This window comes from Sciurus carolinensis, chromosome 1 (assembly GCF_902686445.1).
Source record: "Sciurus carolinensis chromosome 1, mSciCar1.2, whole genome shotgun sequence".
Classification (NCBI taxonomy): domain Eukaryota; kingdom Metazoa; phylum Chordata; class Mammalia; order Rodentia; family Sciuridae; genus Sciurus; species Sciurus carolinensis.
In genome coordinates, this window is record NC_062213.1 from 194,945,981 (window position 1) to 194,961,178 (window position 15,198).

At 46.3% G+C, this 15,198-nt stretch overlaps 1 protein-coding gene across 1 annotated transcript; it reads left to right on the top strand.

Annotated features, from left to right (window-relative positions):
- Positions 1–7,902: 7,902 nt before the first annotated feature.
- On the top strand, positions 7,903–14,266 carry Mul1 (mitochondrial E3 ubiquitin protein ligase 1). The gene is made up of 4 exons (XM_047521667.1): positions 7,903–8,143; positions 11,058–11,145; positions 11,662–11,782; positions 12,399–14,266. Exons 1-4 carry the CDS (start codon positions 8,024–8,026, stop codon positions 13,126–13,128), a joined length of 1,059 nt encoding a protein of 352 aa, XP_047377623.1. The 5' UTR covers positions 7,903–8,023; the 3' UTR covers positions 13,129–14,266.
- Positions 14,267–15,198: the final 932 nt, after the last annotated feature.

A 15,198-nucleotide genomic window follows, 5' to 3' on the forward strand; every position in this document is an offset into this window, starting at 1 on the left:
ATGTGGCAGTTAACAAGGGATACAGCTGGCTGCAGTAGTGTGCACTTGCAGTCCAGCTACGAGGAGACAGGAGGATGACTTCGGCCCAGGAGTTTGGGGTCACCCTGGTTAACAGCAAGACCCTGTCTCTAAATACGGACAAAATTAAAGAACAACTCACATAGATACAGTCCCTGGGCTCATTCAGCTTAGAGTTTAACAGGAGAGATGGATCTTAAATGAAGAATACTGCACCTAAATATACATATATATATATATATCTCCACATATATGTAAGTATATAAATTATTCATATATAAATAACTAAGGATTGAACCCAGAGGTGCTTTACCACTGAGCTACATTCTCAACCTGTTTTTGAGACAGGGTCTCACTAGGTAGCTTAAGATCTAGCTAAGTTACTGAGGCTGGCCTTAAACTTGCAATCCTCCTACCTCAGCTTCCTGAGCCACTGGAATTATATGTGTGTGCAGCCACATTCGGCAGAATAGTGGTTTATTTGCAATACATAATTACAGTGTAGTAGAATGATTCCAAAGTTCCTTCTAATCAAAGACTGATAATTCTGAATGTGAGATGCTTGTTAGTGACTGGTACATCGTGGGTGTTCATCGCCTAACCACAGCAGCCTGTGGTGACATTTCTCCCTCTGACCTTCATCTTATTGTGCTTGCAGGACTCGCTGGTCATTTAACCATGTAGCTTTATTTTATTACTAACCTTTTAATTTATTTCTAACTATAGTAATTTTTTTTCCTGAGATATTCTACCAATTTAAACTAACAAACGATATTGAACAGATTCATCTGGTTAAAAAAACAAGAGTTACTCAGATTTATCAACTTCTTTGCCTCTGTTTCATAGGCCAAGAACACAACTGATAAGTAAAAGCAGAATCCCTAAGCTGTCCACAGCACTTTGCCAGCATCAGCTTCTCTGGGCTCGTACCCCTTTCCTAGCTGAGGAAACTGAGGCTCACGATGTTGAGATGGTCTGTCTGGTGCACAGAGAGGAGAATGGGGTTCTCCAGTTCTCCAGAGAGCTGGAATGGACCTGGAAGGGATGCCCAGCTGAGAGACACCTGTGGGCATCATCTACTGCCTGAGAATCAGGCAGGCGTGGGACCTTGCTGGAGATGACACGGCGAGTGAGCAGCAGTCCTGATCTGGCCCCTGATCCCCTTCCTGTCCTAATTCACCCTTTCCAGACCTTCCCATCCACCAAATGGCGTGTTTATAAGCAAGGGGCTCGGGCACTCTTCTCAGGTGAGGCTGCAGGTAAACACAGTAGCAGGTATGGTCACAGTGCTGGCTGGCAAATAGCAAGCCTGCAGCTTGATGGGCCCCTAAATCTCTAGCCTTCCTTGCCCTTCTGCACGGTCCCCAGGTCCCAGGACCCTCCTCCCTGCTTTGCCTTCTGCAGCGTGTGCTCTTGGCGCCCCCCGGAGGCTAAAATTGTCAACTGCAGCAATGACTGAACACCATGTTCTCAGAAATCCTTGCTATAGTAGAATGCAGAGATTAAAGGCCTCTTAGAGATTATTTTACAAATAATTTGCATTTTTTCATAGAGGTGGACTGATCTGAGCTTAGGTTAGAATCCAGGAATGCTCACTCCAGATCATTTCCCCAAATGGACTGTCATTGCCCAAATATTTGAATAGTAATGAGGGGTGTGATTCATGGAAGGAAACACCGAGTTTGTTTTTCTTGGTACTGGGGATTGAACCTGGGGTGCTTAACCACTGAGCAACATCCCCAACCCTTTTTATTTTATTTTATTTTTCTAATTTTGAAACAGCTAAGTTACTTAGGGTCTGCTAAATTTCTGAGACTGGCCTCATTGTGAGCCTCCTGCCTCAGCTTCCTGAGCTGCTGGGATAACAGGTGTGCACAACCATGACTAGCACCAAGTTGTTTTTAGGACCAAAAATAAAACTAAATAACTAAAACTAAATAAAAGCCAGCATAGTTTCCTGCCTAAGTATATGGTTCTGGAGAAAGAAGGAATCAGTAAATTGTGCAGCTTCACCTGGCTGAGTCTCAGTTTCTGCATCTATAAAATGGGGATGGGAATATTCCCTAACTAGTCTTCAGGAATGAAGCGGAAAACGGCATGAACTGGCGTGCAGTGCCTGGCACTCTGAATGCAAAAATCAACTCAATAATGCATCACGGACCTAAATGTCAAACCTCAAACTAAAATTTTTGGAAGAAAACATAGGAGAAAATCTTGGTGAATTGAACTTAGGCATCAAAAACATGACCCATAAAAGAAACTAATGGGTAATTTGGACTTCATAAAAATGAAGAGCTTCTGTTCTTGAAAAGATTATAAATAAGCCACAGACTTGAAGAAAATATCGGCAAATCATATATATTTTTTAAAAGACTTGTATCCAAAATACATAAAGAACTGTCGATAATCAGAAAATTCATCAGTAAAAATGGGCATAAAAGGCTGGGCATGGTGGTGTGCCCCTGTAGTCCCAGCTACCTGGGAGGCTGAGGCAGGAGGGTCACTTGATCCCAGGAGCAGCATTATGAGACTCCATCTCAAGGGGGGAAAAATGGGTGAAAAAATTTTAACACATACTTCATCCACAAAGTTATCAGGGTGGCAAATAGAAACGAAATGTTGTACCCCGTTTGTGTACAATGAATCAAAATGCAGACTGTGAAAAATAAAAAAATAAAAATTTTTTAAAAAGTTAAGGAAATCATTTTCATTAGGATAATGAATAAAAGTATACATGGAAAAACCTACCCAAAAAAAGGAAGGTGCTCAACATCATGAATCTTTAGAAAAATGCAAATTAAAACCAGGACAAGATGCCACTACACATCTGTAGCATGTTTAAAATCAAAAGGCTGATCATGCCAAATGTTGACGAGGATATGAAAGATCAATAGTAAACTCTCATACCTTGTTGGTGGAAACGTAAAATGGTACAGTCATTTTGGGAACTGTTTGGCAGGTTCTTAAAAAACTAAGCCTGTAATCTCCGAAGGTTGGGAGGCTGTGGCAGAAGGATCACAAGTTCAAAGCCAGCCTCAGCAACTTAGTGAGATCCTAAGCAACTTGGTGAGACCCTGTCTCAAAAGATAAAATAGGGCTGGGGGTGTGGCTCAGTGTGAAGCATTCTTGTGTTCAATCCCTGGTACAAAACAACAACAACAACAAAAATTTAAACCTATCTATATACACCATGTTATCTAGCCACTCCAGTCCTAGGAATCTGTTTAAGAAAACTAAAAGCATATGATCAGACAAAGACTGGTGCATGGTGCATGAATGTTCACTTGTGGGAGTTAAAATCTGTAAAATAAACTGTATATACGTACAATGAAGTACTATTTGGCAATGAAGAAGGAGTGGACTGTTACTGATACATGCAACAACATGGATAAATCTCAAAGTAATTATTCTGAGTGAAATCATTCTATTCCAAGTTAGAGAAGAGAGTATAAGCTGTCTGATTCTGTTTATGTAAACTTCTAGAAAATGCAAACTAATAAAGAGACAGAAAGCAGGTTGGTGATTGCTTGGGGATAGGGGGCAGGGGTGTGGGGATTACTAGGACTTTTGGGGGGTGATGGGTGTGTTTGCTGTCTTGACGTGGTGGTGGTTTCACAGGTGCATACCTTTGTTGAAACTTATCAAACTGCACGCTTTAAGTAGGTACTGTTTATTATATGTTGATAAAGTTGCTTTAAAAAAGTATAATGCCTGGTCCCCAAACACTCTGCCTTGAGGAATTCTATGGTAAAGCAGGGACTGGTCAGTTACCCTCAGGGACTGACTCTCCTCCTGTCCTTTGGTGAGGCCAAGGCCCACACTCCATCCTCAGGGGCCAGCTTTTCCTTTTTGGTGGTATGAGGGTTGAACCCGGGGCCTCGTGTATGCTAGGCAAGCGCTCTACCACTGAGCTACATCCTCAGACAAGGGCCCAGTTTTCTTTTTACAAGATCATCCATCATTTTTGCCGGAACCTTCGGTCACTCAATGATAGACCCTAATTGGTCCAAAGGAGATTGAAAAGTAAACCCACTGGGAGTGACCGCCACTGGATGCCACCTCTCTCAGGAAATCCCCAAAGCCTACATTCTTCTAGAGCTTCTGACAGCAGCATTATCACAGGTGGACGGCAGATCAACTCACTGACCTATAGGAACTTCATTCCTTCCTCTTTTGGCTTTTCACAGACTGCCTTGATATGTAATCTTGTGTGTGCCTGCCCCACCTTTTTACATTGTACCCCAACACATTTCCTTTTTGCCATGGCTCTCAGTTAGCTCATGGTCAAGGCTGGGATCCAACTGCATGATGAAGTCATTCTAGGCACCTGTTACTTGGTAACTTCCTGGTCCTTTCAGCTGGGTTTTGCTCTTTCTCTAAAACTGTTTCTTTTTAATATATGTTTTATGGCATGTTTATTTTTATGAAGTTTTAGATTTTTCTGACAAATAGGTAAGGTTTAAATAGTTAAAAAAGAAAAAAGTCAGTTGGGTGCATTGGCACACACCCGTAATCCTAGTAGTTTGGGAGTCCGAGGTAGGAGGATCACAAGTTCAAAGCCAACCTCTGCATCTGAGCAAGGCCCTAAGCAACTCGGCGAGACCTTATCTCTAAATATATATATTTATATGACTAGTGATGTGGCTCAGTAGTTAAGCACCCATTGGTTCAATCCCTGGTACCAGAAAAACAAGAAAGTTCATGGTAGCCTCCGCAAGGTCAGGGAGCATGACCTACACCTTGTGCCTGTGTCCCCCTGTGTATCTGGGAGAGAACACTGCATGGGATAAATGCTCATTAAAAATATGATCAGGCGGAAGCCAATCTCAAAAAGCCAAAGGACGAATGATCTCACTGATAAGTGGATGATGACACATAATGGGGGGTGGGAGGGGTTAGTGTTAGGGTTAGAGTTAGGGTTAGGGAGGGGGGCAAGAATGGAGGAAGGAAGGACTGTATAGAGGGAAAAGAACGGTGGGAGGGGTGGGGGAAGGGAAAAAATAACAGAATGAATCAATGAATCAAACAATATTACCTCATGTTAATTTATGATTACACAAATGGTACGCCTTTATGTACAAACAGAGAAACAACATGTATCCCATTTGTTTACAATAAAAAAAAAAGAAAAAAATATGATCAGGTGGGACAGTAGTGGTGGAGTACTTAACCTAGCCTGTGCAAGGCTCTGGGTTCAATCCCCAGAACCACAGAAAAAATATGCTGGATATATTAGATAATTCTTAACAATTATATAGGCACTATCCCAAGGGAAAGTTCTGTATGGAAACTGGATGCTATTAAAATTTTTTTTTAGTTGATGGACCTTTATTTTACTCATTTATTTATATGTGGTGCTGAGAATTGAACCCAATGCGTCACACACTGACTGAGCCCCAGCCCCAGATGCTATTTTTGACAACTTTTCTACTTCCTCTTTCTGGGGCACCTGTCTGGCAAGTCTGGGTAGGTAGAAGATGCCTGCCTCACATCTGTTTGGTCCCTCCAATCCTGGCGAATGCCTAGGAGGTACATACCCCATGACCTGCAGGGAATTTGTGCTGCTCCAAGGGGAAATATGAGTTTAGGTCTGAGGTGACATGCTTCCTGTGGTGCTGTTGTCCTTACTAGCCTCTTTCCTCGGTCAGCTCCCCACCCACTCTGAGCTCTGACTGGTGCCTTAGGAACTGATCTCACTTTCTCCAAGACAGGCTCATCTTTAACTTGTGATTCAGTGAGAACAGGCTTTGAAAGCTGGGAATGGTTCCTTGGGGACATCTGGCTACAGCTGAAATGGCCCATCTCTCACTGATCCTAACAAGGCCCACATGTTGTAAATTTCAAACTGTCCCAGTAGGATGTGCTGTTTGGCTAATGAAGGACTTCAGACTTTGGCCAAAAATGGCAGAGTTACTTAAAATCAGCGTGTCTCATTTAAGAGTGATGGTTCTTTTCACAGGGACCAGAAAACTAGATGGAGAAGAAAACTAGATGGCCTAAGATAAAACAAGAATTGCTCATCTATTTGCAGTGGAGACACTCCCCTGGTTTCAATGTTACAGCCTCTTTTTTGTTTTTCCTTGCTGTGATACAAGGATACAGGAATTTTGATTAAAAAAAAAGATTAGATCATGCCCTTGCTCATCCTCAACGTTTATTGAATTACATCCCCAAAATGATGAGGTTTAAAGTTTTGGATGGCATTTAGGGACCTTGGTAACTTTGCACTTTTGCTGCTCTTTCCCTCTGCCTGAAAAGTCTTTCCTACAGCCTTCCTGGCCTGTCTCTCCACACTGCATCCCATTTACAGAATTCAGATCCCTTCCCTAAAGAGAACAGACAGCATGCCCCTATTGCACACCACTGGTGGCACTTTGCTCTTCTTAATTCCACTGGGCCTGGGACAAAAGGTATCTCTCTCTGCTTCTATCTGCATCTCCCCCAGGCCCTGAACACTAGAGAAGGACCTGGTTGAATAAGGCTGTCCTCTAGTGCCCAGCCCAGAGACTTGCATGCAGAAGGGCCTCTGAAATGGTTGGTTGTGGAAAGACTGACTTGTGTTCTTTTAAATTTAAATTTTACTAATTCAAAATATGCCACACATTTGTATTCTGAAGACACAAAAATAACACCTCTGTTCTCTAGCCACCTGGTTTCGTCCTATGAACAGAATATGATCAGTTTTTTGTGAATCCTTCTAGACACACAAATGTAAATGTTCTTTTTCAAACATTTAACCACTTGCATATTGATGACATTTAGATTGTTTTCATTTTTTTAAACCAAAAACAATGTTGCAATATAATCTTGATTTGGACCAATAAATACATCTCCTTATCTGCCATAATTTAAAGCATAACCTGTAGGAAATAGCTCAATGAACAAATACTTTGCAGTTTGATGTTTCAGGTAAGATTTTGGGCATCTCTGATTGCTTTAGAAAGGAGATCCCTTTCAGAGGTCAAAAAAGTCCCTGAATGCGGGGCGGACGGGATGGGGGTCCCATGCCTGTAATCTCAGCAGCTTGGGAGGCTCAAGAAGGAGGATCGAGAGTTCAAAGTCAGCCTCAGCAACTTAGTGGGACCCTGCCTCTAAATAAAATATAAAAAAGGGCCGGGATGTGGCTTAGTGGCTAATCGCCCCGGGTTCAATACACCCCAGAAAAAAAATATTTCCTTAAGGATCACCTGGATTTGAAGCCATCCCTCAGCCTTCACCTGAGTGGCATCTGTAATCTGCATTACAGCAGTGTTGTGGGATTAAACTTTGTCACAGCACCAGACACACAACGTGCACCCAGTACATGCTGCTGTAATCATGTTTACTTGGTTTAATAATTTAATCACTAACTGTTTAATTTAACTCGGTCTTAATAGATGACGGGGCTATTTGTTCTGCCACCTCGGAGTGGAGGGAAGGGGTCTGGAATCGGGTAATTCTTTTTCAGCCCTTGTTAGCAGTGTGGCTTTGAGCACATCCCCTAACCTCTCTGGCCTCAGTTTTCTCATCTGTAAAGAGGACAGAGTACAATTCAGCTCGCAAGGTTTGTCCCAAAGCTTAACCGCAAATACTCCCAAGTGCTTAACACACAATTCTCTTCCTTCCTCAGTCGAATGGCGGAGACATCCAACGACCCAGTAACCCCGGAAAACCAGAGCGACCGACGCCTCTGGAGGACGCGCCAGTCGTGGCCATGCTCCGCGCGTCGCAGGGAAACGGCCTCCGAGCGGCGGGTAAACTCTCCACTCGCGAAAAGCCGCTCCCGGACGCCGAGCTGCTGGCCGGTTTCCCCAAGGCCTCCCAGCGCGGCGGTTGCCCTGGCAACCCCCACTTCCGGTCTTTGCCCCGCCTCCACTTCCGGCTCCTGTGTACGTCATCGGCGGGCGACCGGTTGGTGTTTCCGGGAAAGGCAGTTCAGGAAACGCCGTGTGGGGGTGCGGTCCCGAGTACGGGCCCGGGTGCTGGAGGTGGGGCGCGGGGCTCACGGTCTGCCCTCGGCGTCGCCATGGAGGGCGGAGGGCGGCCCTCGCTGGGCCAGTTCATCCTTCTGGGCACCAGCTCCGTCGTCACCGCCTTTCTGTACTCCGTGTACCGGCAGAAGGCCCGGGTCGCCCAGGAGCTCAAGGTCAGTGGTGGAGCCGGCCTGGCCTGGCCTCAGCCGGGGGTGTCCGCCCGCGGCCGTGGGGAGCCCACCATTCACCTTGGCCGCCCCACGGTCGGAATCCTGCGGAAAGGAAGCCGGTGCCGGGACGGCGTCCTCCAGTCCGGCTGGCGGAGTGGGGGTGCGAAGTCGGGCCTGTGACCACGGCCGCTCCGCCCCTTAGTCCTATGCCCCTCTCGTTACTCGGGATGACTCTTAAAATTTAACTTTGTTGGAAAACTGTTGCTCGAACACCTGCCGTGCGCCGGGCAGTGAGTAACACAGACTGGGCTCTGTGCCCGTGAAGATTCCATTCTGGCACAGCGGGACGGACAGTAAGCACGTAATCAGGTGGTGTGACTTGGTGAGAAGGGTTTTGGAGTAAGGCAGGAAAGAGGGGTTTGCTATTTTAGACAAGGTGACATTTGAGCAGAAGGCAAGGAGGAGATGGGGCCGCAGTTCAGACCCGGGGAACTGCAAGTACCGAGACCCATTTACTTAAGCACGCAACTCCTTAATTCAACAAGTTCTCCTTTTTATATTATACTTATTTTTCAAAACTCATTTTTGAACAGCATTTTACAATTTATACAGCATTTTTTTTTCATTTCGATTTTATATTTTCTGCACAATAATTTTCTGAGGTAGATGAAATAACAATTACTCCCCCCCCCCCATTGTAAATCAGGAAATTGGGATTCAGAGGCTGACTTTGAACTTCACATAGCTAGTCAGCTTGGAATTTGGGTCTTTTGAGTACAAGGGTAGAGGTTTTTTTTTTTTCTGATTGACCACATTTTATTAGCAGGACTGTGAGGATGGTCCAGAGAGTTGTACCTCTAGGACAGAGACAGGCTCTTTCCTTCTAGCTTCTCACTGCGTTTGACAAGTGGTAGTTGCTCAATAAATGGTGGATTCGTTTTAGTTGAAATTTCACAGTTCAGCTACTAAAGGTTTAATTTGTATGAAGGGCAGATTTCCAAACATAACTTCTTTATTACCAGATTGTTTTCAGTAAGGGCTTAGAAACAAATGTGAGAAATCCCTGCAGGTAAGTTTTGGGATCTAGAATGAACCAGTTTGTGAGGTAATTGGATTTGCTGTGCAAGTGGCATCCTGGTGAGGTTCCAGCTGCCCTGTTGTTCATCTAATTAAATAATCATGTTACTGCTAAGTCGGTTGGTGCTGAGTGTAGCTGATACCTCACTTTCTAACTTCAAAACCAATTTGGCTACAAGTTGGATGGGGGTGAGATTCTTGGAAGCAGTGAACTCTCCAGGTCCCATCTCCAGGTATTCTTAAAAGCTTTGCTAATTAGTTCCTAAATGAGGATGGAATAGCTCCTCCTGGAAAAAGAATTGAGACTCCTGATATTTTAGATTCTCTTTTCTCAGTTGGATTACTAAACTTCCAGAGTAGGGTTTGTTGTACCCTGTGTTTCTCCTAGTGATGGGAGTGCATAATTATTGCATGTACTCTTATGTGCCAACCCCTGGGCTGGATTTTTCCACTCTTTAAAATTTACTTAATCCACATAAAGTATCCTATGAGATTGTGTTTCCCCCTTTCTTTACAGTTTTGGAAACTGAGATTCAGATCAATGGAGTTCCCCAGTCACAGTGGATACATTGAAACTTGATTCCTCACCAGGTCTTTCTGACCATATTCTCCACCCTTCTGCTCTTTAAAATTCTTTTTTTTTTGGTACCAAGGATTGAACCCAGAAGCACTTAGCCACTAAGCCACATTCCCAGCCCTTTTTATATTTTATTTTGAGACAGGGTCTCATTGAGTTGCTTACAACCTCGCTAAGTTGCTGAGTCTGGCTTTGAATTTGAGATCCTCCTGTCTTAGACTCCTGAGCTGCTGGGATTACAAGTGTGCACCACCTTGCCTGGCTCTGCTCTTTAAAATTCTTATTGTCCATTCTGTGATGGATTTTTTTTTTTTAACTGTTGACTTTGGGCAGATCACTTTATTGTTCTGAGCCTTAGTTCCCTTTTCTGTAACTGTAGTATTGATGCCTAATGTATAGGAATGACACCAGCATTAAATAGGTTTATACATTTGAAGTGCTTAGCATAGTGCCTAGTACACTGGTTTATCTCAGTGTTTTAGTCACTGATTTGTCAAATATGTATCAAGTACTTGCTGTGTGTCAGGTGCTGTTCTCAGCAGTAAAAGAGACTCTATTCTAGTACGACAATAATCAGATGGTGTGACACAGTGACAAAGAAGTGTTTTGGAGTAAGGCAGGGGAGAGGAGAGTACCAGGGGTAGGAGAACTGGGGGTGTTGGAGGAACAGCAGCAGAAGTAACAACAGGCTTGATTGTCAGAGGGAAGAAAGAAAAAAGGAGCAGAACAGTGGTGGACCCTAGTTAAGGGAGACTTGCCCTAATAAAGCAAAGGCACCCCTTTATTATAACACAGTGCAGGGCATCAGTTCACAGAGGCACAGTGGTAATTAACACCTGCTATTTCTTGAGCCCCTCCCATGTACTTGACAAGAGGTTAGGTGCTTTATACCACAGCACTGTGTTGTCAAGAAGAGGTTAAATGGTGTTCATTATGTATGCAGATTGCTAGTACCTTTTATATTTAATTTAAAAGTGTTCAAATTAAGGGGCATAGGTTTTGGTTAACTAGAAAAAAGATTGTATGTGGCACCTTCAATCCGCAGTGACTGCGGGCAGAGGGCAGAGGTCCCGCTTCTAGTCATTTACATTTTCAAACTTCTGGGACAGCCTTTGGAATTGAAATATCTGTAGTCTCCTTTGTGCCCAGTTTCCTCTTTCTCCCAACATGAAAAAAGCAAATGATCATTTTTGCCCTTAAGTTTGATTGAGTACATCAGTATTCAATGGCCAATTTAATTTTTTTTTGTGTGTATGTGTTTAGGGAGCTAAGAAAATCCACTTGGGTGAAGATTTAAAGAGTATTCTTTCAGAAGCTCCAGGAAAATGTGTGCCTTATGCTGTTATTGAAGGTATGTTGTTTAATGGTAAATGGGAAACAACTTTCTTCTTTCAGAAGTTCAATAAAGATTGTCTTGCCTGGGCTGGGGATGTGGCTCAGTGGTAGGGTGCTTGCGTAGCACCCACAAGTTCCTGGATTCAATCCCCAGTACCACAAAAACAAACAAAAAGATTGTCTTGGCTGACATTCAGTACCTTTTATGGTGTTGGGGTCATTGTCTGAATGTACTTTGGGGTTAGAAAGATCTGAATTATTGCCCTGTGATCTTGGGCAAGATTACCAAACCTTTCTGAACCTCTGATTATTTATCTGTAAACTAATTCCTACTTCTTAGTGTTGTTGTGAGACTTAAATGATGTGACCCAGGTAAGGTGCTCGGCACAGTACTCCGAAGATGTACCTTAGGGTGGTAGAGCTATATTCACTTTGATTAATTAACATAACTCAAACTGAAACCACATTTTGAATCACCTGAAAGAGATGGCAGAACAGTTCTTTAGAAATGAAACGATTCATTTCTGTTTAGGAGCCGTGCGATCTGTTAAAGAAACGCTGAACAGTCAGTTTGTGGAAAACTGCAAGGGGGTGATCCAGCGACTGACGCTTCAGGAGCACAAGATGGTGTGGAATCGAACAACCCACCTTTGGTACGTGTCCTTTCTACACCAAAAATCAGCCTGTTTGTCCAGAGGCTGGGGTCCTGGGTACCGTTGCTGTGTCTTCAGGTTCTCCTGAAGGTTAAAAACCATCCTGTGATGCTGGCGAGACCGCTGTGTATTCCATGGACCTCTCTGTCAGAGTCGCTAGGCAGCTTGTTACAATGCAGATTCTTGGGCCCATGTCCTGGCCTACCAAACCAGAATTTTCAGGATAGAGGGGACCTGGAATCTGTTTATTCTTAGGAACACTAAAGTTTGAGGACCACTGATTTATAGATCAATGATTTCCATGTTAAAATAATTTTATGCCTTATATGGAGTACCATTTCTCCATCTGATTGTAGCAGCTTTTTATCTCAGATGTCTGTTTCACAATGGCAAAGGGAAATAAATGGTAAAAGTGACCTGTGACGGTGCTTACTGCCCACTGACACCACCTGAAGACCCAGGCACTGCAGCCTCACATCCCGAGGTCAGGGAGTAGTGATTGCTGTTGCAGTCTCCAGTTACAGCGAACTCTGTCCTGTCCTCCCGCCACTCAGGTGATCTCCCATTGCCTAATGTTTGGCTCTTGGTTTCATCTTCGGTCCTCTTACTCTTTTAGGAATGACTGTTCAAAGATCATTCACCAGAGGACCAACACAGTGCCCTTTGATCTGGTGCCTCATGAGGATGGCGTGGCTGTGGCTGTACGAGTGCTGAAACCCCTGGACTCGGTGGACCTGGGCCTCGAGACTGTGTACGAGAAGTTCCACCCCTCGGTCCAGTCTTTCACTGACGTCATTGGCCACTATATCAGTGGCGAGCGGCCCAAAGGCATCCAGGAGACTGAAGAGATGCTGAAGGTCGGGGCCACCCTCACGGGAGTCGGTGAGCTCGTCCTAGACAACAACTCCGTCCGCCTGCAGCCCCCCAAACAAGGCATGCAGTACTACCTAAGCAGCCAGGACTTTGACAGCCTTCTGCAAAGGCAAGAGTCGAGCGTCAGACTCTGGAAGGTTCTGGCCCTGGTGTTTGGCTTTGCCACATGTGTCACCCTCTTCTTTGTTCTGCGGAAACAGTATCTGCAGCGGCAGGAGCGCCTGCGCCTGCAGCAGCTGCAGGAGGAATTCCGGGAACATGAGGCCCAGCTGCTGAGCCGAGCCTCGCCCGAGGACAGGGGGAGTCTGAAGAGCGCCTGCGTCGTGTGTCTGAGCAGCTTTAAGTCCTGTGTCTTCCTGGAGTGCGGGCATGTCTGTTCTTGTCGCGAGTGCTACCGCGCCTTGCCAGAGCCCAAGAGGTGCCCCATCTGTCGGCGTGAGATCACCCGGGTGATTCCCCTGTACAACAGCTAGTGTCCCGCCGCGCCCGGCTGCACTTGGAAGCCACCCTCCCCCTGGGGGATTCGCTCTTGAGGCCTTTCGAAGAACAGCATGGGGTAGCTCTGCCTCCAGGTGTGACCAGTGGGGTCTGTCCAGATCCACATCTTCACCAGCAGGGAGGCTTTCCAGCCTCGGGCTTCAGGAGGAGCCCCCCTGGGTGGGGGCCAGGCCCTGGCATCTTTTCCTAGGAACCTGATGGGGGTGTGTGTGACTGAAAACACCCCATCACCTGAGCACCAGCGCCGGCAATCTGCTTTTCTGGTGACTCTCAGTTGCTGCAGCCCTGGGGGAGGAAAGGCTGACCCCCAGGGCCTTCCAGAACGGCCTCTGCAGAGACTGCCCTCGCTTTCTTCCTTTCGCTTCTACTGGGGATAAGGTCTTTCTTCAAATTGTCAGGCCAGGCAGGTCACTTGTGTCCCTTTCCCCTCACCTGCTTACCTCCCAAGTGTGTGCTGACATATGGAGAGGACAAGAGGAGGTGAGGCCGGCACGTCAGCTTCTGTCCACACAGTGGGACGTGGATTGGCAGAAGGCTAAGAGGAGTCTCGGTCGGTTTGGCAGCCCTCCTCATATCCCCACAGAGCCAGGGAGGGGACCAGAGAGCACACCTCTGGCCCTGGTGTGGAGCTGCTATGGCGGGCGGGCCAGGAGAGCTCTGGGTTTCCCTGCCAGAGGAGGGGCCAGAAAGGCCCCTGCTGAAGGAAGAGCAAGGCACAGCTGTCCTGGCTTCTAGTTCTTGCAGCTTCTCTGCTTGCTTTTGTCTAGGAAAAGTAGCCGGCTGACACCCTGAGCTGTGGGCCGCTTAAGCTTGTTCCCGGGCCCTGGCCCGTGGCACACTTGACATCCCTGGGGTGTAATCTCAGCACCATGTTCTCGTGCCTCCACTCCTCAGGCCCCTGGGCTGAGCCTGTGAGTGCAGGAGAAGTTGGGGAGCATCCTTCCCTGCCTCTGAGTGGCCAAGAGTTGTGCACACAGCTCTTATTTCCCTTCTCTGTCCTTGAACTTTCTTCCTCTGCTCCTCGGTGTGGCGGGGAGGGGTACTCTCAGGGGGCTGACACTAGTGATAAGCAGTGTCTCTTGTGAACAGCACAAATTAAACATTGTGGCCAAGTGTTTGCCTGTCATTGTTAATGAGTTAAGTGGCTAAGTGGCTAAGCCGAGGCCTCCCAGGATGGAACTGAATCCCTGCTGGGACTTCTGGAAAACGGGCCTTCCAGGCTTCTGTGTCCTTGTCCTTGGCTGTGAGGTGGTCTGGGCTCCACCAGATGAGGTGCAGTTCAGTGATGGTGAGACCCTGATGCTTGCCACCACGGGAGGAATCTGGTGAGCCCGAGAGGACCCTCCCGGACAGCCAGCCCATGGTCAGTCACAACTGGCCTGCTAACAGCCATTTTGAAGACTGTCTGGGTGTTCTGAACACCAGAACAGTGTGGTTTCACTGGGAGAATTGGCCTGTATGGGGCTTTGGGGGCCAGCAAAGACCAGCAGTGGCTACTGCTCTGCACCTGGTGTCATACCATGCACCACTTCAAACTTGAGTTGCAAAGTGATTCACCCTCAGCAAGCCCTCGGGCTGAGTCCTCAAGTCTGCCTTGTACAGAGGAGAAATTAGCCCTGAGAGAAGTTCACTGGGCGGAGGACACAAGAGTTGTCACGTGATGGGTCCCAATCTGAACTCTTTCCTGCCCAACAGATTCCTCTGTCAACCTGGAAACCCCACAAGGTACTGGCTCCAAGTTGGTAGAGGGCTGGTGCCCACACTGTAGGAAGACTGGGCATTGGAGGTCCCTGCTTGATCCTTGCCTATCTGGGACTGAGATGGGTACACTCCCTGCTGTGGCTTTCTGTGGCAGTTCCTATCTTGCTTTGGGATCCTCATCTCCAGGAGGTCCAGTTGGCCTAGATCTCTGCAGGAGAGACTGGGATGGGGAATGATGGGGAGAAGGGAGGTAGGAAGTTGGTTCTCAGTGACCAAGGGACCTTTGTGAGTGATGTCTTCCTGTCAGCCCCGTGCTCAGTTGCTTTACTCCTAGGCAGTGACGT